Source organism: Sinohyriopsis cumingii, chromosome 6, assembly GCF_028554795.1.
Source record: "Sinohyriopsis cumingii isolate HCF-2022 chromosome 6, ASM2855479v2, whole genome shotgun sequence".
NCBI classification, from domain to species: domain Eukaryota; kingdom Metazoa; phylum Mollusca; class Bivalvia; order Unionida; family Unionidae; genus Sinohyriopsis; species Sinohyriopsis cumingii.
Genome location: NC_142966.1, coordinates 859,931 through 887,041, shown reverse-complemented (window position 1 = coordinate 887,041; position 27,111 = coordinate 859,931). Strand labels below are relative to the sequence as shown.

Below are 27,111 nucleotides of genomic sequence, written 5' to 3'. Positions count from 1 at the left end.
AATCCAATTAGCCTTACTACTGTGTTATCATAAGATGTCCGGTTTAGTCACTCTGATAATTGTTAAGAAAACAATTATCGAACAGTAGAAACAGCTGAGAAGTGGCAGTATCGATGTGCAATACCCAAGTCAGCAGGAAAATGGTTTAATGGCTTTTATGGCTTCCCTTAGTAAGATGTTGAGCTTGTTCACTTTGGTAATCAGTGGCTATTACCCCTGACAATAATTGTCAAAATTACGAATCCTAGCGGCCGCGAGGTCAAAAAATGCGTGATGTTAATGGTACATATCGAAGCCGTTTTGGCTTCTCTCACCTAGTTTCAAGAAATGTATAAAAACAATAGGGTACCAGACTGCGACTAACGAATCACGTGACAAGATCACTTCCTTTGAAAACACACGGCAATTTGTTCAGATGCATACAAAATTGTTTTATTAGTATTGTAGTTGGCAACATGAATAACTTACTGCAAAATGATCAACATGTCATCGAGGAAAATAAAATTCTCAGTTTAGAGGAGAACGTGAAAGTAATTCAACTGACGGGGGGGGGGGATCGTCGAGGATCCTTGCAGAAAACTAACGTCGGGAAGACTCAGATAAACAATATCGTGAAATATAATGAAACAATTCTGCAGAAGTGGAAAGGTGAAATGGACGGAGAAAGGAAGATTGTTTGAGCCAGGAGACGTTTGTATCCTGATTTGAAACACGAGAAAAAGCAAAAATTTTCTCAGTTGAACTGGGATATGACGACTTTACCGCAAGTAACGGATGGTTGCACAGATTTCAAGTGCGACACAATATCAAGTATTCTGTCATTAGCGGCGAATCAGCTGATGTTAATAATGAAGTTGTCGAAGACTGGAACAAAAGACTAAACGATATATGCAGGGGATATGACAGCAAGGATATTTTTAATGTGATGAGACTGGTTTGTTTTTTAGACTGTTACCAACAAAGTGACGTGATGTGAACTGTAACATAATTATAAAGACAGTTTTATAACTGTATCAATGGTTATTCATAGCATTTTTTTGCAAATGATGACAAAGTTTGTTTTACATTTATTTCACATCATGCATGTGATTTTTTAATTAAAATATTAAATATTTAAAATTAAATGTACTTGTGACTTTTTTCATATGTATTTACTATTCGCATTTGTCATCCCCCTCTAGAAAGGCCACCCGCATTATAAGGCCACTTTCCTGCTGCATTAGGGGTGGCCTTAAAAGAGGGGGACTACTGTATTTCATGATAAAACTCTTCCACATTATAACACACTTTGTTAAACATAAATCCATCTCTATAAGGTCATTTATAATGCATTCCCTTACTATAAGACCCTTCATTATACAGCACTCCATCACTTAAATATCCTTATTTTTACAGAATTTCTTCCTATATGACCCTGTTAATACAGCCTTCCCTATATATAAGACCCTCTCTTATACAGCACTGTCACTGTAAGACCATTATTATACAATATGCCCTTACTATAGAACCATTACAAAACACACTTACTATTATACCATTCATTATAAACTTACTCTCAGTATAAGACCATTCATTATATGGCGTCTTCTCACCATAAGACATTCGTTATACATCAGTCCCTTGCTATAGGACCCTTTACTATACAACAGTCACTCACTATAATACTATTCATTATACAGCAGCCCTTTTCTATAATACCCTTCATTATACATGACTCCGTTATCATACAATCATTCATTATACAGCACTTCCTCATTTTGAGGTTCTTTATTATAACAATGTTGCTGTGATAATGCAAACATAAATCCAACTATATTCAATGGTTGTAAAATTATATGCACGATGTGCATCATTATAAGGTGATTTCACTGTAAGGCAGTATGGTATTCATGGACAACATTATAACGCTGTACTGTATTTGAAAATATCTTAGAAATTTACCAATGTAATATAATAAGGTTAACTCATGAATTACAGTTTCATATGTGTAACAAAAGTAAATAGTAGACGTTGTCTTACAGAAGGGAAATAACTCTTGACAAAATGTTCATAACATCTGACAACACCTTTATCCAAAACAACAATAAAATTACGACTGACAGTCACACGTAAAATTTTGATGTGTGCAATAACAATACAAAAAACTCAGCAATTTCACTTATGTGGCTCAAGATAGACAAATACAAAAGATGAAAATATGAAGAAGTGAACTTGCCTTTAAATATAAGTAATTTCATTTAGCAAAGTTGCTTTTCAGCTTTTTCTTGAGAAACCTCATAAAGTAATTTATACATAAAAACTAATAAATACATTCTTTTCTGAATTTAAAGCTTATTTAAAAATTAAATCTTTCTTTTTCAAATTACTTAAATGAATAATGTTCATGTAGGTATAAATGAAATAAAAACGATTTTTTACATTCTGAATAATATTTTTTAAAAAAAAATGTTTTTGTCATTTAGACAACTTGTTTGATACTGGTGATACAACAGAAAATGTAGTTATTTAAGTTATAAGTTATCAATAATGTTGAAATTTCTTGTTTTGCTATAGCTATGAAATTTAGTGTCAGTAAAACAAGTTATTAAATCACACATTATTTTATCGATACAAAACCATTTTGCAAAAAGGAAGCTATTTTGGGCAACAATTAATGATGATGCACCATCAAAACCAGCAGCATACAACTACTTAAAGAATAAAGAAAATAAAAGAAATTTACTGATATCATTTCTTGTTCAAAGTCTTATTCATCATGGGTAATTACAAAATTAAAGTACCAATTATGTTATCAAGAATTTAAGGAAAGAAAATATCTAAAGCTTAACAGTTATTTTACAGAAAGTACTGGACAACTCGAGTATAAGGTAAAACATGAAGAGCAATAAGTAAGTGTCAAAGGAAAACAGTAAATTCATGATGCACAAGTTTTAAAAAAAATAAAGACAAAAATTTAATTCCTAGTTTAACTAGAGCCAGGGTACATGCAATGCCTGATAAAAACTATTTATGCACTGTACTTTAAATGTAAAACTCAAGTCTTCCAGCAAAAGTGGATGCAAGTCACATTTTCAAATACTATTAATAAACAAATATTTGTGTACTTCGAGGACCCTTAATTGATCTGTCATGGAAATGCAAAAAATTATTCCAGAGAGCATGCACACTCCTGCAAATGCTAAAGCATCTTTGTTTGTAACAAAATAGTGTATTGTGGTATCATGTGTTTAACACCATTTTTCAGCTCATGATATGGCTTACATGGCATCCATAGTATTTGGCAAAGGAAAACCCTAAAAACCACTAATACACAGGAAACTACTACCAAGCTTTCTAATACACCCATGCCGGTCAAGCCCAAGACTCAAGCTTACATGACCAATGTGAGATGTGCAAGTGATTTGTAATGGCAAGTGCCTTAGTCAAATCAACCACCCAAAGCCCCTGGTCAACACAGAAGGCAAAATAAAAGAAACAAAAGCCTAACCTCATCCAACTTTCGGTGGCTATGGGGGCAAATATTTTTTTTTTTACTTTGTCTTCTTGACAAAAGCCAAAATCTTAAATCTGATTCAAATCCAATAACCTAAAAAATGTACTGTGCACAAAACAAACTACTAATGCAATGGATCCACAGATATACAAACTTATTACACATAATATGGTTCAAGCACATAAAAGAACCCATTTATTATCTGACTGACACATCACACCTAATTGTATATCATACTGACTTTAAAAACACTCAGTGATGCTTGCTAAGTGCTGATTGACTTGCTGCAAATTATATCTTCTGATTACATATTTTCACAGCAGAATTCTAGTTAATTTATGATATCAATGCACAATATTGATGTTTTTTATTCCTGTTTATTGATCAGGTTTATTGTACTATTTTGTACTCAAGGTGAAAATCATACAAATCACCTTACATGACCATATGAATAGCATGCTTCATTCTTTAACACCAGTGTATTGATATCATCAATGCACTGTACTTCATAATTAATTGCCTGCGTTTTGATATCATAAATATACTTCCTAATTAACTGATTGCGTTTATATCACAAATACACTTTACTTCACAATACAGGTATAATAAAACAGTATTTGTGTCTCTCTCTTTAACCTAGATAATAAACATGGCTAATAAAGGTGGTAAGCTATAAGAAGACTACAAATGTGTCCATATAACACTAGCCCCTGCCAATTTAGTGCTGTAGAGAAAGAATGTTCAGTATGCAAGGGGAAAGCTAAATCTGAAATAGAGCCATAACTCCATGAAATTAATTGAACAATGGTGAAAAGCCATCTTTACCTTCGGCTTTTTATAAGGCCTCATATCAATTTTGCTTTCAATTCATTTAGTCCTTTAAAATGTAGTGTAAGTAAAATTTTTGATGGATGGACTTGTGTAACTGTAATATCATATGAAACTTCAACCGGTAAGTTAAGGGCATAATATAAAAAGGTGCCCCATAATTTCTTTAAGTGGAACTCTAAATATTGTAATCTGATAAACACATTAAGTTTATATGGCTGTTTGCATGTCCACAATGAAATATCTTCTTGGTTTACACTAAACTGCCCCCCTTTTCAGGTGATATAGTCCCATGCCATTTTAGTGGATTAGAATTTGTTAATGTCAGTAAAATTTGCATATGTGATTGGTTATATAATCCAACAGAATTAAGATCAGCTTAAAAGCTGGAAGTCTAATACTTGTAAAATTTACAAATTAGATGATTTTTTTAAAAAAGGAATAAAAAATGACATACCAATAAACTCACCTATCAATGAACCAGATTTGGCAACTGAAGATATTATGACCAATCCAAATGCTTCATTTTCCCTCCTTGTTATAGTTATATCATATGGATAGCCATCTAAAAATGAGAAAATACACAGTAATTAATACTTAACTTTATGCTGCAAATAATTAAGAAAAACAGTCTCTAAAAGTTTTCTAAGATAATGACTATCTGTATTTGCTAAGAGAAACAGCATTTGTTTTCATCACATATTTTTTACATTGCCTCTCCTGCTTGCAACATGCATAGTTCGAATTAAATCCAATATCCTGACCACGTAAAGTAGGTAATCGCAATTTATTTTAGATGGCAGTCAGTAGTGCTTCTCATGATGAATGTAGCCCCTATGCTATATGACCATACATATAGTCTGAGATTTGATTGTTATTGTTATTTTAGGGTTTAACGCCATTTTTCAGCACACGATAGGCTATACATGGCGGCCAGTATTAATGGTGGAGGAAGAACCCGGGAAAACCCCAGAAAGAACCACCGACCCACGAGAAGCTACTGGCAAGCTTTCTCACATACCCACATAGGCTGAATCCGAGACTCGAACCCACGCAGACAGAGGTGAGATGGCAGTGATCTGTAACGGAGAGCGCTTTAGACCATTTGGCCACTGGGGGCCCCTCTGAGATTTGAACTAATTTCAAACACTTCATTACTGAAGCATGAAGAAAGGTAGTGTTTCAACCTGGCTCAAATTCACACCATAGAACTATTGTTTCCATACATCTTAATACAAACGTTTCAAGGTTTCTCAACTTTTTGTATCTTCATCCATATCTGATTGCACATTATTATATTGTATCCAGTACTGAAATAATAATAATAATGAGGACTTTGTATAGTGCCTAATCTTTAGAAGCTGTAAGTGCTTTACAACATTAGACAACACCTGTAAGATAAAAAAACATATAATAACATTATTACAGAAACAAACAATATAAAATTAGAAAACATTAAAAAAACATGCTGAGAATATTTAAGGTAGGAAGCATTATTAGGTCTTTAAGTTTGTTCTTGCAGTCGAAATAAGTGAGTTTTGAGAGCCCTCTTGAATGTGATCACTGTCTTTGTGTCTAATTCAGTGGGCAATTCATTCCACATTGCTGGGCCCTGGGATGCAAAAGAACACTGTCCATATGACTTTGTTTTCATAGTGGGAATAATGAGTATATGATTGTCAGAAGAGGAGCCTAAGTATCTTGCTGGTGTGTACACATGGGTGAGGTCAGAAAGGTATGTTGGACTAGAGTCCGACAGTGAAACGTAGCACAGAGAACAAATTTTGTGTTTGATTCAGGATCGAATGGATAGCCAGTGTAGGGTATAGAGCAGCAGGCATGTGTGTTCTGATTGTGGTACTTTAAATTCCCCTGTGTCATTCTGCTTTACTTCAAATATTGATCAAATTCTTTTCTGTATTATCTACTGTTAATGATGGCAGTCATATCTAATGGTGTAATTTATTGTACAAGCCTTCAAGCCAGGAAAAGTACCTTCAAATTTGGTCAAATTCGGCTAAGCAGTTATTTGGAAAAAAGATTTTAAGTTTTTTTTTCTTTTTTATGTTGTCATAATGGCATCACTTTTTTGTATAAATGTAAATAAATGGTCTTCAAGCCAGGATTCTTTCAGACATTTTTGTCTATTTCAATTCACTGGTTTTGGCAAAAAATATTTCTTTATGTAATTATAATATTCCAGTCGCAAGTTTTTTCTATATTCTGCATTTATAATGAAATATGAAGAAATCTAAAATTGAAGCTAATTAGTTTGGTATCTTTTCTTCAATAGTTTAGATAAAATTTAACCAAACATTGATAACGTATCCTGGCAAAAGACCTTTTAATAGGTACAAATGATACAAATCTGGCATCACATATGGTCACCATTATTAACACAGAAAAACATTTAAACAACAACTTCTCAAAAACTGCCCAGCAGAGTTTGATCAAATTTGACAAAAAGCAACCTGGCATGAAGACCTTTCAAACTGATACTAATAATGCTTATTTGCAATTAAATATAGCAGCTGTTACTAAAAACTGAAATTCCTTTAAATGAATTCTCAAAAATAGCTGGATAGAATTGGATTGAACTTGACAAAAAGAATCAATGCAAGTTAATTAATTTCTTAATTTTGCAAGCAATATACACTAGGTGAACATCATGATGTGCATCAACCTCAAAAATCTACTTATTATAAAAATAGTATTAAATAAAAAGGCTGAAAAAACAATTACCCATATAGAATAATGTAACTAATGATTGTGGGAGAAAGTGGACCATATTGTCAACTTTTAGTGTAACATTTTAAAAAATAAATCTTAAAGCAAATAACCAAAATCCCAGTTCATGAAAGCAAGCAAATAAATCAACCCTTATGTTTTTGTATGAGTGTTTGTTTTTGTGTACAATGTTTGCAAGTGTTTTAAAGAACACATCTATGTAAATGTCTGACATAAAACAATTTAAAGCAATTCCATAAACACCAAGTTAAATAGTGGTGTAAGGAAGCATCTCAAATCCTGAAAACTTACATTCAATAAAAAAGAAAACAATAAAGAAACACTGATTCAGCAGTTTTGGAAAAGTTGCTTAAAGATGTTTATAATTGTGTGCGTGTGTGTTTGTGTGTGCGAGAGAGAGAAGAGAGATTAGGATTTATAATAGAGCCTTAAAATATTTTCAGTCATATTGATCTGATGCCTGCAATTTGAGAGTTTATAGTGATGTCCAGCAATCTGTGGCATCATGCCAGACAGGCATCATCATGTCCTACCCAGTCACACTATCCTGACACCAGGGTGACCAGTCCTAACACTAACCTGTTAATACCTAGTGCCCAGTTAGGCAGCTGCTAGTACCATTTTTACAAGTCTCTGGTATGACTTGGCCGGAGTTCAAACCTGGGACCCCCCACATCCGAGGCAGACACTGTAACCACTTAGGCCACTTGAGTGGTCATTACATTTTTGTCTCTGAAGGAAGATCTGCATACAGTGTACTTTGAAAAACTCTGAAAGGACCACATGTCAGGATGCTTTCAGTCACATTAGATCAAATTCAGTTCAGCATTGTTTAAGATGAAGTCATTTACAGGTTTCAAATGATTTTTTCATAAATGATTGCTACACTGGATGGCAGTATAGCATCATTAGGACAAAGCTTTGAATGTCTTTATGCCAGGATGCTTTCATTCAAATTTAATCATGAGTTTAGCAGTGTGAAAATAACAAGTGCTGATGAATGTCATATGGACAATATGATAGACAATGAATAGAGGACCATACAATAAGCTCACACTGCCTTACAGATAGGTGAGCTATAAATACTGCGAGACAAAATCTTTGAAAAAAGTTGACACCCAATGGAAACTGATGAAATACAGACCCTGTATCTTACCTTCTGCAAAAATTAAAAAAACACAGCAAAAACACCTGCTTACCACTGGAAGATGGAAATCTCTTTCGGACAACAAGTGTAACATGCCCATGCAAGGAGGCATTACTCATCAGTTGTACAACCCTCTGAAGTGAGGTGTGTGTGACGGACACATTGTTCACATACAAGATTTCATCTCCCGTCTGCAACTGGCCATCAACATCTGCAGCACCTCCAGGCACAATATGCCCAACAGATATCTAAAAAAAAGCCCAGTTAAACAAACAGTTAACAAGTAATAAAAATATGATTGCATATTGGTTCTGGACAGATAATACAATCAAACTGGACATCTAAATTACAACTAACATTTTGATTTATATCTTAATATGTACCAATACCACACTTAGTTTAAAAAGAAAGCAAAAAGACAGATTATGCCCTGAAGACATTTATATCAAACAATGTATCATATGTTTTAGTTTGTTAAATGATTTAAGGAACTATATTTCCAAATGAATGATCATGAAATTTTATTAAAAAAAACAGATCTGAAAATGGAAAATGTTTTACTGCAACCCATAAATAATGGAACATGGAAGTATTTTTCAGGATTGTCTTGCCATGCATAACAAGAGAATAAAAAGAAATTATTTAATCTCTGTCTATTCTTCTCAGTGTTTTTAATTGGACTAGCATAGAAGTCCTTTAACTCATGAATAATGATGACATTGCAAATATTCCTAAAACAAACATACAAATATATATGTATAGTACAACAGCTGCAGACCTAAGATTTAACTTTTTACTTAAAAGGAAATGTCAAGGAATGAAACGATTAGTAGAAAAGAAAAAACATGAAGTTGAAATTCTACAGTTACCACTGCAAAAAGCAACATTTACATGGAGGGCTTAGGAAAATAATACAAAGTTTAATATTTAATATCGTTTATTTATACTGAGTTTGCCTGATGAGATCCTATTTTAAAACAATATAATGTCATTTCTTTTATACAACAACAATTGTTAGTTTGGTTTCAAACAGATCTTGATGGGCATCGTTTCTGGCCTGCAGACAGCTCAATGCTGTACCATCAATACATGATTATAAGAGGAATCCAACTGCAAACTATACACTCCACAATTATACTTCCTTATAAGTCAGATCCAACTTCAAACAGCAAAGTAGTAGATCTTTATAAAGTACTGTCATGTCTGATTCTACACTAGTTTTACCAGACTTAGTAGTAAATATATATAGTACATGACCAAATACATAAGCTGAACGAAACATTTTAAGGTTTATTTGTGTGTTTGTGTGAGTGATTTTGATTTTTAATGTAGCTTTAACAATAATCAGTCATTATCGCTATGATGTCTGCAGTGTGGCAGTTTATAGTGATGTCTAGCATTGGGTATCATGCCACAGACATGTACCATCATGTCCCACCCAGTCAATTATCATCACATCAGGCTAACCAGTCCTAAAACTAACCTCTTAATGCTGAGCGCCTAGCAAAGCATCATATTTATAAGTCATTGGTATCACTTGGCCAGAGCTAATACCCAGGATCTCCCGCATCTCAGGCAGACTTTTTACATTAACCACAAGGCCACTGGAACAGTCTAAAGTTAATATGCTGTTTTATTCATTGTTCCATGTATTTGAGTTAAATTAATTCTAATATTAAGTGGCAAGTCTATACATTATAATTAATACTGACAGGAGTATCAAAAATACATTATGGTATATGGTAAAACAAATACTAAAAATATTTTATCAACTGCCATTTAGACAAGCAATTTAAACTGTTTTTACTAAAAGTTTCTAAAAGTTCACTAAAAATAAGAAGTTCAAAACATTTAAAATTACTGTGAAACAAACCCTATAGAAGATGCACATGAAAGCACATGCAAAAGTGTGTGCATACCATCGAGTTTATCTATTCAATCCAGCAGTCACTACTGATACTGATGAGTAACCTCATTTCTACATGTTAAGGAGTTATTACAAATCTTATGTGAATCTTCTTGATACGTGCTGAGGTTATCTCCATTTGATAATGGGTATATTCCCATCCCTTATGTCTAAATAGCAGTAAATTTTAACACAAACCTCTAACATGCACACGACTGTCACTGTGGCCATCTCCACTGGAAAAGTGACACCAATGTCTCACCCTGATTATGCTGGTTAGAAAACAAAGGACACCAGTTTAGAAGTGATTTAAGGACAGGTGGTTTGTACAAACAGGTAAACATGGCCTTCATCGACAGGTAAACCATGGATTAATGAACAAGATGGGACTGATTATATCATGTTGATTATACCAATGATTGTTATGTGCAGTTTGTCACTGAAGCCGTGACTACTGTGACTGTATTTGCTAACTGATACTCAAATGCACAAGATAATGTCACCTTTTTCTTACATTTGGCAAAAGTCTGTAAAATATTATATTTACCTCTGATCCTTCTTCAGTCCCACCTATTATCTGGAAGCCAAAGCCACTTTCCTGTTGGTAAAGTCGCACTGTCATTTCATGAAACTTTGAATTATCTTCCTGAACAATTCTACGAGTATGTGGTGATAGGTTTCCTGGCAATGGATTATTGAAAATGGGATTTTGAAATTGATAATATTTTGGAACTCTAGTGATATTGCTTGGCATTGGATCTTCCATTTCAAATGATGTTCTTTGTTTGGGAAGGCGTCCAGCACTAGGATTCCCACAGTTCCTACCAAATGTATCTGTATTATCATGTCGAAGTGGTAAATGTGGAGAGTTTGAATGTTCTAGAATACTGGATCCCCATATCCTATTGGGGTCATCAAAATCTTGCATTAGTGTTCCACTGCATCCCCATGAGTTTTGATATCGCGAACTTGCAACAAAATCAGGACTGCCTTCTGGAATCTGGTCATAGGCTCCTGGTAAAGGGGACTTACTCTGCATATCACTTGCTGTTAGAGTTTTTGGCCTGCGAGGATCAAGTTTCATATCAAACCATTGAGTCATTTGCATCATTTCTGGGCCAGGTGTTCCACTCCTGAACTGACCAGGCCAAACTGTTTCTCCCCTACCATAGCCAAAATGTGAGTCTTTATTGTAAGAATTATGAATAGGATAAAGTGATCTGCCTCGAAAATCAAAATGATGCCCCAAATCCTGATTGAATAGATCAAATCTTGAAACACGTGGAGGCTGTGAATTATAATCATAATTTCCTTGAGAAATATTCAATTCAGGATCTAACTTTCCATATTCCCTAGAATCTTCATGAGAAGTGTACTCCTTCCTTGGTAATTGTGCACTGTGTGGTGGTGTTCGGGAGCTTGTCATATCAGAAAATGGTGGACGTGTTCCTGCTTGCATTTTTGACCAAGTTTCTCCTGTAGGAATGCGATTTGGTTGAGGTGGTGTTTTGGAGTGGTTTTCTCCCTGTGTTGGGGTTTTTGGTCTCTGGTCACTGCTTGATTGAGTGTTTGGTCTAGCAGGGACCTGTGGAGGAGGTCCATCTGTCTCATTATGGCCTAGTTTGGGAGATGCGAAAGAGAAGATAAAACAATTAGCAAACATAAATCATACTGTATCCTACAGTTTATGTTTTTGATACATTTTAGCTCAGCAGTAGTGTTTAAACTGGATACTATGCATTTGCATATGGTCTTTAAAAGAAGAAATGTGTCAAGAGACCATAGGATGCCCATGCTGATACAATACAAATGATGGTCAGACAGGGTGAGATAACAGAAAAACATGTATTATACTTATATAGCACCTCCATAAACATTTTAGGAAGCAAAAAACCCCAAAAGATCATAATTTTGTCCAAAAACTAAGCGACAGACAGTCCCTCAAAGCTCAAAGGAACTATGTTCTACTGGTGGCAAAGAAAGCTAAGGAATCCAATATAAAATCATTTCTTCCTTCTAACTGCTCAGCATTGAAACCACCTCTCATATTTTCAAGTGACAATACAATTTTCAAATTGGCGACCATCCCATGCAAAATATATGATACAGTATCAAATATCTTTTGAGAACATCCATTTTGTAAAAACAAATGATGGTCTCTCATGACAGGTACATTCTAAAATGAAGTTACCACATTACAAAACAAATCTGATCAATAAATGAATGTCTTGAAAGAATTTAGGTATCTTGCATCAAAATAATAAATAACAGAATAGCTGTCACTCAGTAAGTTTGAAAATAATTCTAGCACTCTACACTCCATCTACCCACCTATAATACCACATAATGATTTTGTTGCTGTGGGTTTACGACCATTTTTCACAACATGACAGGCTATACATGGTGGCTTGTAAAAATGGCAACGGAAGAACCAATGAAAACCCCTGAAGGAAACCACATCATGTACACAATCAATATTGTCAAATACAGTCCCTCACTATAGCACCATTATGGGGAATCATAAAAGTACTGCATAATTAAGCGAATTCACCTTATACTGAAATAAGCTGAATATCAAAAGAGTCACTTCAAAGGACTAATGCTCTACCTACTGCAAAAAAGCAGTTTGCCAGAAAAGCTGGGCCAGTTGGCTGCCCTCAGAAATTTATTTTAATGCTGTAGCAATTATTTCAAGGTTTCTCTTCTTTTCATTCATATCTGATTGCACATCAGTATCGCTTGTCCAATACTGAGATACCTTTATTCCAGAACATTTTCTTTCAAAGTCTGTCAACTTCTGTATATGTTCTTTTAAAAGACCTAGTTGTTTACACATTTTTCTACTCTGATTAACAGAATGGCAGATCAGCATCAAATGTAGAAATTGGAAGGCCTTAAAAACTTGGATACTTTCTGTCCAATTTTCTTGAGACAAAGTTTTCAAAGGCTTGTCTTTTCTTCATAACAGCAACATATTTGTGGATCAACATCAATCGTATAAATTTAAAAATCCTTCACTACAGAGTTCTTTCCAACAAATCTGATCCAATTCTGTTCAATGGTGTTTCAGAAGAAGTTGTTTAAAGAATTTCTACTTTGGGGACCTGGGACCTTATGTGATGGCAGACTGGCAACACTTGTAAAACAAAACATTTAAAGCCCTAAGTGCCAGGAGGCATGCTGTCAAATCTTGTCAAAACCTATAGTTTTTTTGGAATTTTTGAGAAACCATGTTAAAAGTTTTTTGTTTTTATAAATAGTGACCAAATCTGGTGGCAGATCAGTAATGTTTGTGCCAACCTTAATGAACTCCATACCATGATTTATTTTCTTCAACTTAAATCCAATTACATCAAGCCAAGTTTGAAAAAAAGTAATTTCATGTTTGTTTCTATTTTTAGCAATGGTGGTCATATTTGTTGGCTGATCAGCATCATTTGTACAAATCTGAAAATCTATGCCAGAATGATCCCTGCCAAATTTATGAAACTGATCCACTGATTTTGAGGAAGAAGTTGAAAACAGCAAATGATGACAGGTGCACAATGTATGTGCCATTCAGTAACATCTGGTGAGCTGACAACAAAGCTCTCTCTGACCACTTAATAGTCAATGGTGGTTTCCTGGTCTGATTTATAGGCGAGAATTTCATTCACAGTTTTGAAGTCATCTGGATATTTGAATATGTGGAAAATATTTCAAGCCCAGACAACTCTGCCTTAACAACTGAAACAACATCTCGGATAATCAGCATCCCGATGTTTGATCTTACACTCTACTTACTTCTGCATTTGCAGTATATGACCACTAGAACAATCAGGAGGATGACAAGTATGACACAGCCAATAATGATCACCTGGGTCACTGACAATTCTGGAGTCCTTGGCTCTCCTGCAAAATACAGGTAAAAAGGTTCAAACTCAGACTGAGTAAAATCAAAGATATAGAAAATGACAATAAAAAGGTGAAATTGAAATGAATTTTAGTTGTACATAAGCTTATAATACATCTCAACAGAAAGAGAGAGAGAGATCAGTTACCTATCAGTTTGGCAACAGAGAACTTGGATTTTATGATCCAGACTTGGTATAGTTCACAAACCTGGTGTATTTTGAAACTGGACCTAAACTTGATATGGTTCTTCCTTAAGCTATGTGCAAGCCAGCCCAACGTTCCACAAATGTATATGGTGTAAAACTCTAGCTATTGTATGGAAACTAAATCTGGATGAATGGATGGCTGAACAAAAGTGCAGATAAGAAGAATTATTATTATCATTGTTTGTTGTTGATAATGATGGTAATGGTGGCAGATATGGTGTTGCATGACTACAATTCCAAAGACTCATTCTATTAAACAAAGTTATAAACAAAGTTATAAACAGCACGGGAGAATGCCTCTTCTGAAGTATTTAAAAAAATCCATGTTTATGTCATTATACTTAAACAAAGGCGGTCAAGTTGCACAGACGTTATGATGAAAATAGTGTCATTTAACATTTATGTGCAATTCAAATAAGCACACTATAAAAGAAAGGGAAGTTAAGCATTATACTACTAAGATAAGCATAATTTGTGTGATAAGAACTGACTTATCCTTTGGAGTTGACAGTAACATGGTAATGAAGGCCACTGGTGTTATTGGTGCCCATACAGCACGACATTCAAATTTCATCTTGTTTTTAAACTTAATGATTCAGAAATATTGCGGTTTATGTAAGTACAAGACAGACCCCACAGTGTCCTGTAATCTACTGTAATAAAAAAATTCCCTAAATCAAACAACTCAGTGTTCAAATTCAGTGTTCATTGGTGTTGCAACAGTGTGGTGTGTATTTCTGATTTATCACTTTAATACACATTTTCAGGATTTAATAATGTGTTTCATTGCAAGAATACAATAAATAAAATCACACATTGTTGCCCATAAACTGTGGACGTGGCTGTGGCACATACCAGTTCATAGTAGCAGGTGCTTGATATATGTACATACTCTAGATATAATTTCTGGTAACTACCATTCCACCCACCTCCTTCATTTAAAAAAAAAAACATGGGAGAATTATACAAATATAGGTAAGAGTTAATAAAAGCATAGCTTCAAATAGTGATTTTTGCATATTTATTGAATGCAATGATTTCTTTTTTTTTAATTTTGTGTGTATCCTGCATTCAAACAAATATGTTCTAGACAGAACCTTGTAAAATAGATAACACAGACAGAGCTGAAGATAAATAAATACCATCCATTTCAGGGCTTTCATTATGTTATATTTCTCTGCTTGTACTCAACACAGGCTGTTGTTATTGTTATAAGGTTTAATGCCAATTTTTTCAGCACAAGATAAACTATACAAGGAAAAATAATCAGTACTATTTTCAAGAATAATTTTTTTTTTACATCTGGTGAAGAATACGATTTCCGAAAAAAGATAGAATAAATGATACACAAAATTATTCTTTAAAAAAATGAACTCTTTGTGTAAAAAATCAAGCCAAATTTAGCTGTCATAATGACTAATATATATAGCAAAAAACTCCTTACTGATTGTTGCAGAAACTGGTTCCCCACAGACTTCAGGATGATATGTCAGACAGACCGACACATTGACATTACTGACACCCTGAACTGCCAAAGGAATAAAGTCACCCATTAGTTCCTGGCAGTCTTGAGCTTTTTTCCAATTCCATCCCCCATCTTTGCTAACCTCAACTCGCAGACAGTAGGATACATTAAGTACTGCTTGTACATGTAACTTCCCTTCGTCCACAATGAACTCTGGTGTTCTCGCCAGTACTGGGAAAACCAGTGCTGTAAAGGTAAATTATGTGTTGTGTTATTTAGCTACATTACACACAAAAATGCTTACAGCACGTCATTTATAATATTATTTAGTACCGTCTTCCATTATTTGTTTAGAAGCATAGTCAATCAGATGCATGACCATCTCATGAATATGTACAGATCTGAATAATTATAGAACTTAAACAAAATGATCATAATGTTTATACCAAGTTAGAACAAAATTCAAGTGAAATATAGTTTCCCAAGTTGTAACAAGATCAGCCAATCTGATATAAAACTACCATATTAATAACACAGGGGTTCCGTGATTCATGGATGGATACTCCTAATTTTCGTTGTAATGGATGAAACTATGATAAACTAGATCTGAATTCTCTACAGTGTAATCCTGATGGCAGTTACAGACAAAACTTTTTAAAAAAAAAACAAGATCTGAAGTCTATTTGGTCTGCACTGTAATCATAATGGCACTATACTTACATTGCATTCTGACAGTTGTTGTACCACTTGTGGTGATTTCCTCAGGTGCACTACCTGAGGGCTCTAGTTTATTTTTTGCTGTACAGGTGTAATTTCCAGCAAATCTTTGGGTTGCCTGAAATACAAAGTTGGGACCCTCTGCCATCATGGTTTTATTAACATTTTCCCACCGAACCTCAAAAGCTGGTGGATATGCATCTACTAGACAGGTGATGTTGACAGTCTGAGAAATGTTGACGATGACCTCAGATGGAGTTGTAACTACAGGTGCATCTGCAAGAAATGGCAAAATAGATGTAAATAGGTCTTACACTTATATTAAATATTCTTTGAAATTTCTTTAATCATTAAAAAAAAAAATTAACTTTATCTCATTCGGCCCTGGAGGTTTTTGTCGTTTTCGCCTGAAATGCGAGTATGAAAGACATTTTTGTGGGGCATTTCTTAATATATCCTAATACATCAACGTTCAACAGATTTTCCATTAGCCTAATGCCTAGTTGTATTAGAAACATCATTTTCCATTGGTTATCTTCCTTACACATGAGCAGAAGAGTACAAGTTGTTGTTGCTTAATGGACCCATCAGTTTCGTATGGAGACCACGTTTTATTCCACTTGCCCACCTTATCCTAGTTTTTGCAAAGGTTCACCTGTCATTGTGAAGTTAAAACCAGTCTGCCTTAGATCTGACACCTTGGTCTAAAATTCTGACATAAAATCTGATTCCGATCACAAGCTAATTTGGGGTGACAAAATACGAGTAAAATTATTTAGCTTTTCCCTCTGTATTTGGTAGTGCAACTAGAATGTCCAGATTATTTGGTATCATTGTAGAGCTATATCTGTCTGTTGTTTTGTAATACCACCCACACTGGTCTATCTTAAATGACCTTGATGCAGCAGAGCTCAGAAGTAGGGTACATCCTGATCATGCCTACAAGCGGGATTGGGGCCAAATGAGTTAAGGCATTTTCTTTCAGTGGTAATAAATTACTATTATTACCAATAATTAATTATTGATCAATTGATAATTATGGATTATTGTAATAATATTGCTGCAAAACTATGAAAACCCAAATCTCCCAGAATAACACTGAATGTTCAGATTTGATGCGGTTTTGATTTATTAAAGTTGTTTATTTTCTATAGGAATCAGATTTGTTCATTTGTAAACTCACAAGTAAATACTGACACATATTTGGACAAAGCATTAGTAATCAGGCAATTTTTAAAAACAGGTATTTTTTATAATTAGGATATCAATCAATATGTATTTGCTATATTTTTTTTAACACTCTGCATGGATTTGACTGTGTAAAAAGTAAAGGCTAGCCTAATGTTCCAATAAGTTTAGATTTTATTAGGTTTGTTTTACTGTCCAACTGCGTTTGGCAAACAGAAAACATAGTAATGGAGTTTTGGTTTACCGAGTTAAAGAATACTGATAATAAAGAAGGAACAATTACAGATCAGAAACACGATTTGGTTTCTTGAGCTTTCAAAGTATTATGGAAATTCTGTAAGAAGCAAAACGTACTTATCAAAAAAGTGTTTCTTCTCATGATGAGATTTTCAAAACGTTTCAGCACTTTACTCAACCTAATGGTGTTATCTGAAAGATTTACATTAACACCAACTTGATCAAATGTGATGAACTTATGAAAGGTTAATGCCATATCATAAAGTGAATTGATTAGTGTTCAAGTAATGATAAAGCAAAAGTCAAAGCCCTAGATATGTTGCTTTTTATATACCATAGAGATATGCTTACTTTTGTTCAGACTGTGTATAGTAAATGAAATTGCAAGAAACAATAAAAATTAATCATATTTCTTCTTTCTTTTTCACTGAACAATCTGTGGTGAGTTATTTCATTTGGGTATCATTTGTACTTTTATTTCTTCTTGTTGAAAACTAGTTAATAACTACATTTGTGTTTTCTGAGGGACTGGCTTCTTTTATAGAGTGCTAATGTCTATTTCTAAATGTCTGCAAATCATGTGCTAAGTCATGCTGAAGTTGAAGGCTTTTCACTTGTGAAAATCCACAAAAACAAAACTGTTTATGTGGTACATGTAAACACCTGTAACAATTTACTTTATACCTGAACTCTGAACCACAGATGTTATTGTGTGTATGTATTAATTTGGTTACTGACCATGATGATATTGGAATATGATTATCCTATTACTACGGTGTTGATTTGTGTTACTGTCCACTACTAAAGCAGCTACTGTAAAGGTTGGAAACTCGTTTTCTTTGATTTCTTTTTCTAAAGCATGGTTTACAATATAACTTTTTCTGGTAACTTAATGATAACCATCTTTAATGAGACTGGTTGTACTGGTAATTTTTGGGCTTGTACCAACTTTTAACACCCCTACCAGTACAAGGTACTAGTAATTGCACAACCCTTGTGGAATCTTTAGAGATGAAACAAAAGTTGACATTTGATACAGCTCGAATAAAAGAAACGATTTTGGTCATATTTTACGGCTGCTGAGTATAACTCAAATTAGAAAATATTTGCAAGTAAAAACACTACAGTGAATTAAGCAAACTGAACTATTTTTTCTCTGAAAGTTTAACACTGTAGTAAAATTATAATTTGTATGATAAGATAATCATATTGTATAGCCATAAAACAACCACTATCATGATATATGGTTGTGGCACTAGACTTATATATTAGGTCCCACCATTTAAAATGTACCTTCAAATCCATCATTATCTGCAGTACCATTCATACTTGCCTTTAAGTCAACTGCAGTTCTGCACACATCCTTATCAGCCATCACATAATGTGCCACCAAATTTGGGTTTATGCAGTTTATTAGGAGTAATCAATAAAACACAGAACATAGACCTGATCAACTTGCATATTATTTGACAGCAGATTAGGGTGTATGTTGCTTGCAGATTGATTTGACTTACAAGTGAGTAAATATGGTAATTCATGTTGCTGGACATCTGATGCACCGGAATAAGATGACCACCTTCCATTTATTTTACATAACAAAGCAGCATAGCATGTAAATTCACATCACTTTTGTTTACACAGTGTAAAACCAAGCATTCTTTTTTATCGTGCAGATGATCTCCAAAATTTTATTTCAATAAAATGCTAAAATTTAAGATTTACTCATGCTAAACCATGATGATAATGTGTGATCCAGCTCGAATTTCAGTCTTAATACTTGTCAGGAAAATTATAAGAAGTGATCACTGGCAGATTACTTTGTAAAGTTCAATCTGATTTTGTGCTAGGTACTTACATATCACATAAAGAGCTGTGAGGTTTGACATAGTCTGGTTCTGGTTATTGATTGTGTTGGTGGCTGTACAGGAATAGTTCCCTGCATCACTCTTGTGGGCTGTCCTGAACTCTAGAATCTTACTGGTGGCTGGAATGAAGTATGCATGCTATTTAATACTTATAACAATGACAAAATGATAATGGCAATAATAATAATAATAATAATGACTTTATTTAAAAAGGGTAACACAAGTAGCTAAGAATTAATCTACCCTGAAGCCCTCATACAAATTAATTTATTTTAGCTGCTTCTCTGAATACACTGGATATATTGGGTGTGGAAGAAGGAAATAGAGTGGCATTCCTAATCTCAACTGGAATACTATTCCAGAGTATTGGAAACTTTTTAAAAAAATAATTCCATATTTAGTTTGGGAATTTTTTACTGTTTGGTATTCATGGGTCACAAGTAGGGGTATTGCCAAGTAGCCTATACTGGAATAGTGATTGTAAATATTCAGGACTATTATTGGATATCCTATACATTAATTTGGCTTTTCTCAAATGTATTCAGTCTTTAATAGTTAATATTTTTAATTTACCAGCTAAAGTTTCCTTGCTTTCCTTCTGGATTGATACTAATATACAAATGACTATTCCAAGTATTTAGTGACTCTTTAATCATGTGTTAATAAAAGCTACAAGTATACAATGTACCTTTACATATATATACTAAATATATAGTAACTTGTGTTTGAATATTACCAATATAAAGATAGTGAATTATTTGGAAATATTCTATTCCTTTTCATGCTTGAAATTAAAACAGAGAACATAAATAATAATAACATTGACAATTTTAATTAAAACAGCAAGGTTTTGTCCCAGATTTGTTTTATGTTTAAATGTCATCATGATAATAACATTCATATTTATAATGACAATTATTATTGGGCTGTCATAATAATTTTAATTACAATTACAATTATTGGACTGTCATGATTCTCATTATTACTCTCATTGGGATTTCACAATAATAATTATTACAATAATTATTAGCAGGCTGTTGTGATAATGATGATTAAAACAGTTATTACTGGACTGTCATGAAACACACTATTATAATATTTTTATTTATTTTACTGTCATGATAATCAAATTATTGTTATTGGCTGTCTTATTTATAATTACAGTAATTATTATTGGTCTGTCATATATTTGTAATTAAAGTCATTATTATTGGGCTGTTGTGACAACTGGTATTACCATTAGATTATTTTTGGGCTGTCATAAAAAAAGAACATTGCACTGCAAAGCTATTCTTTACTGAAACTGCATTTACAGGAGGAAGTCAGTCACTTCTAAATTTCATACAAATGTAAGAAGGATTTCCTCACTTGTCAAGAACCTTTATTATTTTCAAACTCACAAAACTTTCGTATGTGCACAGTTTAAAATATTTTTTGTTTCTAAACTACAATATCTAGTTTTAATATGGCAGAGCTAGTATTAATGTATATAGACTGTGATAGGTAAAAAACAGCGGTAATGTAAATGATGGACTTTGAATGAACATCATTAAAGGTCAAACACAGGTAAATTGATGGTTCAGAACAGCAGTACAAATATGGACCCTGTGACATAATTCAATACAACTACATCCCTGTGATATAATGCAATACAAATATGCATCCTGTCACATAACACAGTACAACTATGGACCCTGTGGCATAACAGTACAAATCAACTATTGACTTACAATGGTCTATTAAAGGACTTGCAAAATGAGTTAAAAATTATCATTCCACTTTCAACAAGCACAGACTGATAAAAATCTGAATAATTCTCATCAAATTAGTTCAATTCATAACTTGATTGGCAGTTATGAACCATAAATACCAGAGTATAACATTATGTACATGATAACAACATTAATTGGGGCACCATCATGCAAGTTCCATTTCCTGTCTATCTCTAAATATTTTACACCTACACATACCTTGCAGCAGAAAGCCATTTTTTCGCCATTGTACTGTGGCTACAACAGGGTTGGAATCGACTACACACTCCAGTTGGGCTCGCTGGTTGAATTTGACATAGTAAGGAGCATAGGGAGCAAAGTTTATGTAAGGAGCATCTGAAATATAAAAACCTAAAATAATTCCTGAGGTAACAGGTCTTGGCAATACATGCATTATATCACATGAACCTAAGTGGTAACATTATACATCATGATCTGCCATCCCAGAAGTTTATGGCAGATCTGAGTCTAGGATATTTATTCTACTGATGATTTCAGACAAAGCTAGATCTGGGTCGAATATGTTCATTCTAATGACGATTTCATGCAAAATAAAATATGTCATCAAATTCTAAGATTGTAGATCTTTGTCAAGGATGTAAATTCTACCCAAGATTCAGGTAAAACCAGATCCTGATTATGGGAAAAGCCAAAATTCTGTAAAAGTAGATCTGGGTCAAAGGCTTTTATTCTACCCATTGAATTTCAAATATAACCAAATATGTCAGTGCATTATATCATGGCAGCTCTATTTCTAGAATATAAATTCCAATCAATATCTATCAACGCTTTCTGTGACAGCAGATCTAGGATTTAGATTATATAATGGTTTTTATGTACAATCAAATTTGTCAGGGATTATACGGTGGCAAACTTGGGTCTAGGATATTTACTCTGCTGAAGATATCAGGCTGAACCAGATTTGTCAGTGCATTATGTGCTGGTAAATCTGAGTCTAAAATGTTTATTCTTACAATCATCTCAGATAGAATCAGATCTGCTAGTGCATTCAACAATGGCAGATCCAGGCCTAGGATGTATATTCATGATTGCAGGAAAAGCTGACTCTGGGTGTAGGAAGTTAATTATACTCATTATTTCAAGTGAAGGACCACTCCGGTGTCCTAGTAGTTAGAGTGTCCACTTTGGATGTGGGAGGTCACAGGTTTAAATCCCAGCCAAGTCATACCAAAGACTTATAAAAATGATACTAATAACTGCCTCTCTTGGCACTCAGCATTAAGAGGTAAGTGTTTTGACTGATTGTTTTTTGTCAGGATAATGTGACTTGGTGGGACACGATACCACAGTAGTAGACATCACTATAAACTTCCATGCTGCAGAAAGCTTAGTAATATGACTGAAAAATTGTTAAAGCTACATTAAAAATCCAAATCACACACACACACACACACACGTTTCAGGTACAGTCATATCTGTCAGCATATTCTGTGGGCTACAAAGTTCACCAATGATTTCAAGTTTGGCCAGATCTGCTATTCATCCTACACCCAGATAGGCCATTACAGAATTCTGTAATGGCCTATCTGGGTGTAGGATGTTCATTTCTATGAATGGTTTCTGGTATAATCACATCTGTCAGAGAATTCTGTCACCACAGATCTATGTTTATTCTACCCATGATTTCAGGAATAGGAAGTTTATTTGCCAATAATTTCAAATATATATCCTGGTCACTCAGTACATTATGTTATGGCAGATCTGGGTACAGGTTTTCCATATTTGGGGGCATGCTAGAGTATTTGATAAGTACAGTATGTAGAGTCAAGTCTTCTTAATCAGTCACCTGGTAAAAACAGTATGCATAGTCAATGGTCATTAATCTGTCAATGACTAATATTAGAAATTCATGTTTGACATTAGATGCATGCTATACACTGGTAAATACAATATATACAGTCATTTTTGCTCAAACATACTTGCAGGTTTAGGAAATATTAGCAAATTAAAAAACTTGAACCAAAACCATAAGATAAACTTTAGGACAGCAATACAGGGGAAAGTGAAGTCATTGTAAAAGTAATGGTCTTAGCTTCATAATAAGGCAAGAATGAGAAGAATCAATTGACAGGTTCAGGAAATGAAAAAAATTGATCGAACCTGAACACAAATTTTCTATGCTTGTGACCCTGACTTCAAGGTCAAAAGGAGTGAGTGAACATGTCTTTGAATGAATTGTCTTCTTAATTGTTTATACACTGGTAAATACAATATATACCCAAATGTTAATTGGTTTAAAATATATAATCAGACTGAAAAACATTTCCCAAAACCCTAACTGCTGATGGCAATGCTGTTTCATAGAAATGACTGCTGTCTTCTTTCCCATTAAGTGGGGCTTAACAAAATTGAATAGTATTGTCTTGAAAACCCTTTTTGAGTCTTGTGACACACACATATGGCATCTAAATATCAAATCTTGTCTTGTTTTGACTCAGTACTAAATAAATTTCTTTTACATATCTTTTAACAGGAAAGCATGACAAATGGATGATGGTCAGTACAAAATGTTTGGTTGGTGGGAGTGGGGTGGAATGCAGAGAGAGAGAGATTTTCTGAACATTTTTAAGCAATACAACTCCAAATCATCAATGTCAAATCACCAAAATCAAAACAAAATTGAAAAAAATATTCAAATTTCAATTTTGACATGAATATGAAAAGAAACTGTTAAAATGATATATAAAATTGTTACATAAATGTTAAATAAATTTGAAGGAAAAAAACATTGATACTTACATTGCACATCAAGAAACTGTGTTTTGACTTTAGGCTGGTTCTGATTAGCTTTGTTAAACACTGCACATGTAAAGTTAGCTCTGTTATCAGTTCTTCGTAACGTCACAGAAATCTGACTAGATGACATCCCTTTTGGTCGACTTGGTGGGGAAAAAGTAGCACCGGACAAAACTTGTCCATTTTTATACCACATTATTGTTGGATCAGGATTTCCACCCATTGATGAGCAATTCAAAGATATCACTGAAGTTTCAGTATATACATCATTGAAAGGGTACCTTGCTATCACAGGGTCCACTGGTAACACTGACATATAAATAATAATAATAGTAATAATAATAATAAGTAGTAGTAGATTTATTGGTATTTATCACTGCATTCAAGTAAAATAACTGGTACAAGTTTTCAAATCTAAAGCACATGAAAATTCTGGCTTTAAAATAGAAATTTAAAACACAATTGAGTCAAATATTCAATAACCCTGGAAGCTCCCTCTTTGCAAGGAGTTTGCATGTATTTAGCATAGTTTAATGGAAATTACTATATGGTTACAGTTGTTCCTATAGCAGTTAAAATTGAGTTGTTTCTCTTGCCTAACTTTTAAAACTAAGGAAAAGTCTAGTGAAAATTATTTAAAACAAACCAACCAGAACAGCGCTAAGCAAGATGTTTACACAATAAGTTCTAGTAGATAAAATAAAAAGCAACTGATATACTTACATAAAACTCTCAATTTTACTTGAACTGTTTCAAAACGGAACACAATGCAACTAAAGAAGTCATCATCTCCTTCTGTGGCATTTTCTATAATGAGATTAAATTCACCCAAAATCTTATATCTTGGGTCAACTCCAGCATTACTCTGGTTGTTTATGGAAATAACATTTCCTGCTTTTCCTTTATTCCATAAAACAATATGCCCTCCCCTGTCACGAACTTGGCATTCCAGTGTTGCAGTCTGTCCTTTCATCACCTCTGTATCATGGGGCTGCTTAATCCATTCTAATCCTGCAGTTACTGCAAAATGTAAGTATCTTCAAAACACATGTACCAGCTTTATATTTAATTTAATAAATTATAAAACTCTTGGGTATGTCACAACACCCGCAGAAAAGTTCTAAAATTACAAACATTATACTGAAGAAGGAAAAAGGATACTTAAAAAACTATTACAAAATGGTTAGAAAAATGTTTAACTTTCAGAATCATGAATCATAAAATTCAGAATATGAAAACATTTAAACTAAAATCCACATTAGCTGAATATACAGGTGCTGGGATTTTTTAAATTAATTTTTTCATATGAACACATGAAATTATTTTTATTTAAAAATGAAGACATAAGTCTGAAGAGAGGTAATAAATATTTGTCAAATAGAGGCCTGATTGCTCCTGTCAATATATCTGCACTGCAGTACATATTACAATATTTTGGGAAAATCTGAAGAAAGGAAAAGAAATGTTAAACAAAGTGAAGAAAAAGTCAAACTTTTATTAGCATTCTGTTTATTTTTTTATTGCAAAGTGCAGGTTGTGTGCAAATTCAACACAATTTATTCTAACTCTTGAAACATATAACCTGTGTGAAAAAGAGTTTCACTATAAGTTATGGGAGAGGATTTTCTTCAAATTGTGTCCCAATATATATGGTAAATATGTTGCTTTTTTACTGATTACTCCTAACTGCACAGACCCAGATCTGCTGCTGTTATGTGACAGCTTGCAGATCTCTGCCTAAGCAGTTTTGCAGTTGAACCCAAACAGTAAAAAAGCATATTTTCATATGTATAAATAGTAGAATTTTGAGCTGGATATTGAGATTGATACTGTCTTCAATATGATATCACACACACACACACACACACACACACACACACATACATATATATATGATATCTATCACAAATTAATCACATATATAAACTGTAAAATGTTTACCTAATGTTGGTCACACACACACACACACACACAAGTACTTACTCTGACAGACGAACACCACTAGAAATAAAACATGCTGCAAAAGGCTCCAAATCCCTGGAACTGCATGACACCAGCTACTTTTACACATCCTTCTCAAATGATGGTAACCAAAGGAAAATCCACAATATTGGTATCCCAAAGACAGTGTTAGCTTTGATGATATTTCACACAAAGTCTAATAGCCTATGCTCCTATAGGTATCACTAATCTTGGGTTACTAATAAAAAAAAAACTTCACAGTCTTACTAATAAAACAACTTCACAGTCTCAACAGTACTGTGCATAACGGCTACCAAAACTACACGTTTAGCAAAATCAATCTTCTATTCAGATAAAAACAAATGGTCATGTTTTTGCACTTCATAATCCAACAGCAATTGTATAATCAGGGTTACAGCTTAATTGTCCACTTGATTATCAGATAATCCCCTGATGAATAAATTCTCAGATTTTCTTTTAAACCATATGTACACCTCTTGTACTAGTTATCTTACATCTGACTGACTTTATCAGGAGTCATGTACCAGGGTTTACTTTTTTGGTAATCCTCAGGTTATTGGAGACTTGTCAAATTGTTACTCTTTTTGTGGAAATCTGTAACAAAAACAAAATTCATGAACATTATTATTTACATTTAAATTCAATGGGCCATAACAATTTTATAAGTATGAAAGGGGGAAGAGAGGATTCAAGGGGCTCCTAAAACCTTCTCGATCAGTCAAAGTTTCACGTGAACATTCCAAATATTGCTGGTAAAGAATTAAGCATTATGGTTCAGGCCAGATAGTGCATGCTAAAAGTATGATTTCACTATCAGTGCCTGTAAGTAGAGTGTAACAGTTAATAGTGACAGATGGCCAGAACATTAATGGTGCTTGTACTAAAACTACCTTGTGCTAAAAATA

General features: G+C 33.7%; 1 protein-coding gene across 1 annotated transcript in view; it reads right to left on the bottom strand.

Moving 5' to 3' along the window:
- Positions 1–26,299, bottom strand: part of LOC149796261 (uncharacterized) — a 40,568-nt gene extending 14,269 nt beyond the window's left edge. The window contains exons 1-11 of the mRNA XM_089960186.1: positions 26,207–26,299; positions 24,947–25,243; positions 24,227–24,532; positions 21,665–21,802; positions 19,685–19,813; positions 16,408–16,680; positions 15,667–15,933; positions 13,906–14,013; positions 10,670–11,739; positions 8,269–8,464; positions 4,791–4,886 (exon numbers count right to left, since the gene is read on the bottom strand). Coding sequence (XP_089816312.1) covers positions 4,791–4,886; positions 8,269–8,464; positions 10,670–11,739; positions 13,906–14,013; positions 15,667–15,933; positions 16,408–16,680; positions 19,685–19,813; positions 21,665–21,802; positions 24,227–24,532; positions 24,947–25,243; positions 26,207–26,294 — 2,968 coding nt within the window. The 5' untranslated portion in view covers positions 26,295–26,299. The remainder of the gene's footprint in view (positions 1–4,790; positions 4,887–8,268; positions 8,465–10,669; positions 11,740–13,905; positions 14,014–15,666; positions 15,934–16,407; positions 16,681–19,684; positions 19,814–21,664; positions 21,803–24,226; positions 24,533–24,946; positions 25,244–26,206) is intronic.
- Positions 26,300–27,111: the final 812 nt, after the last annotated feature.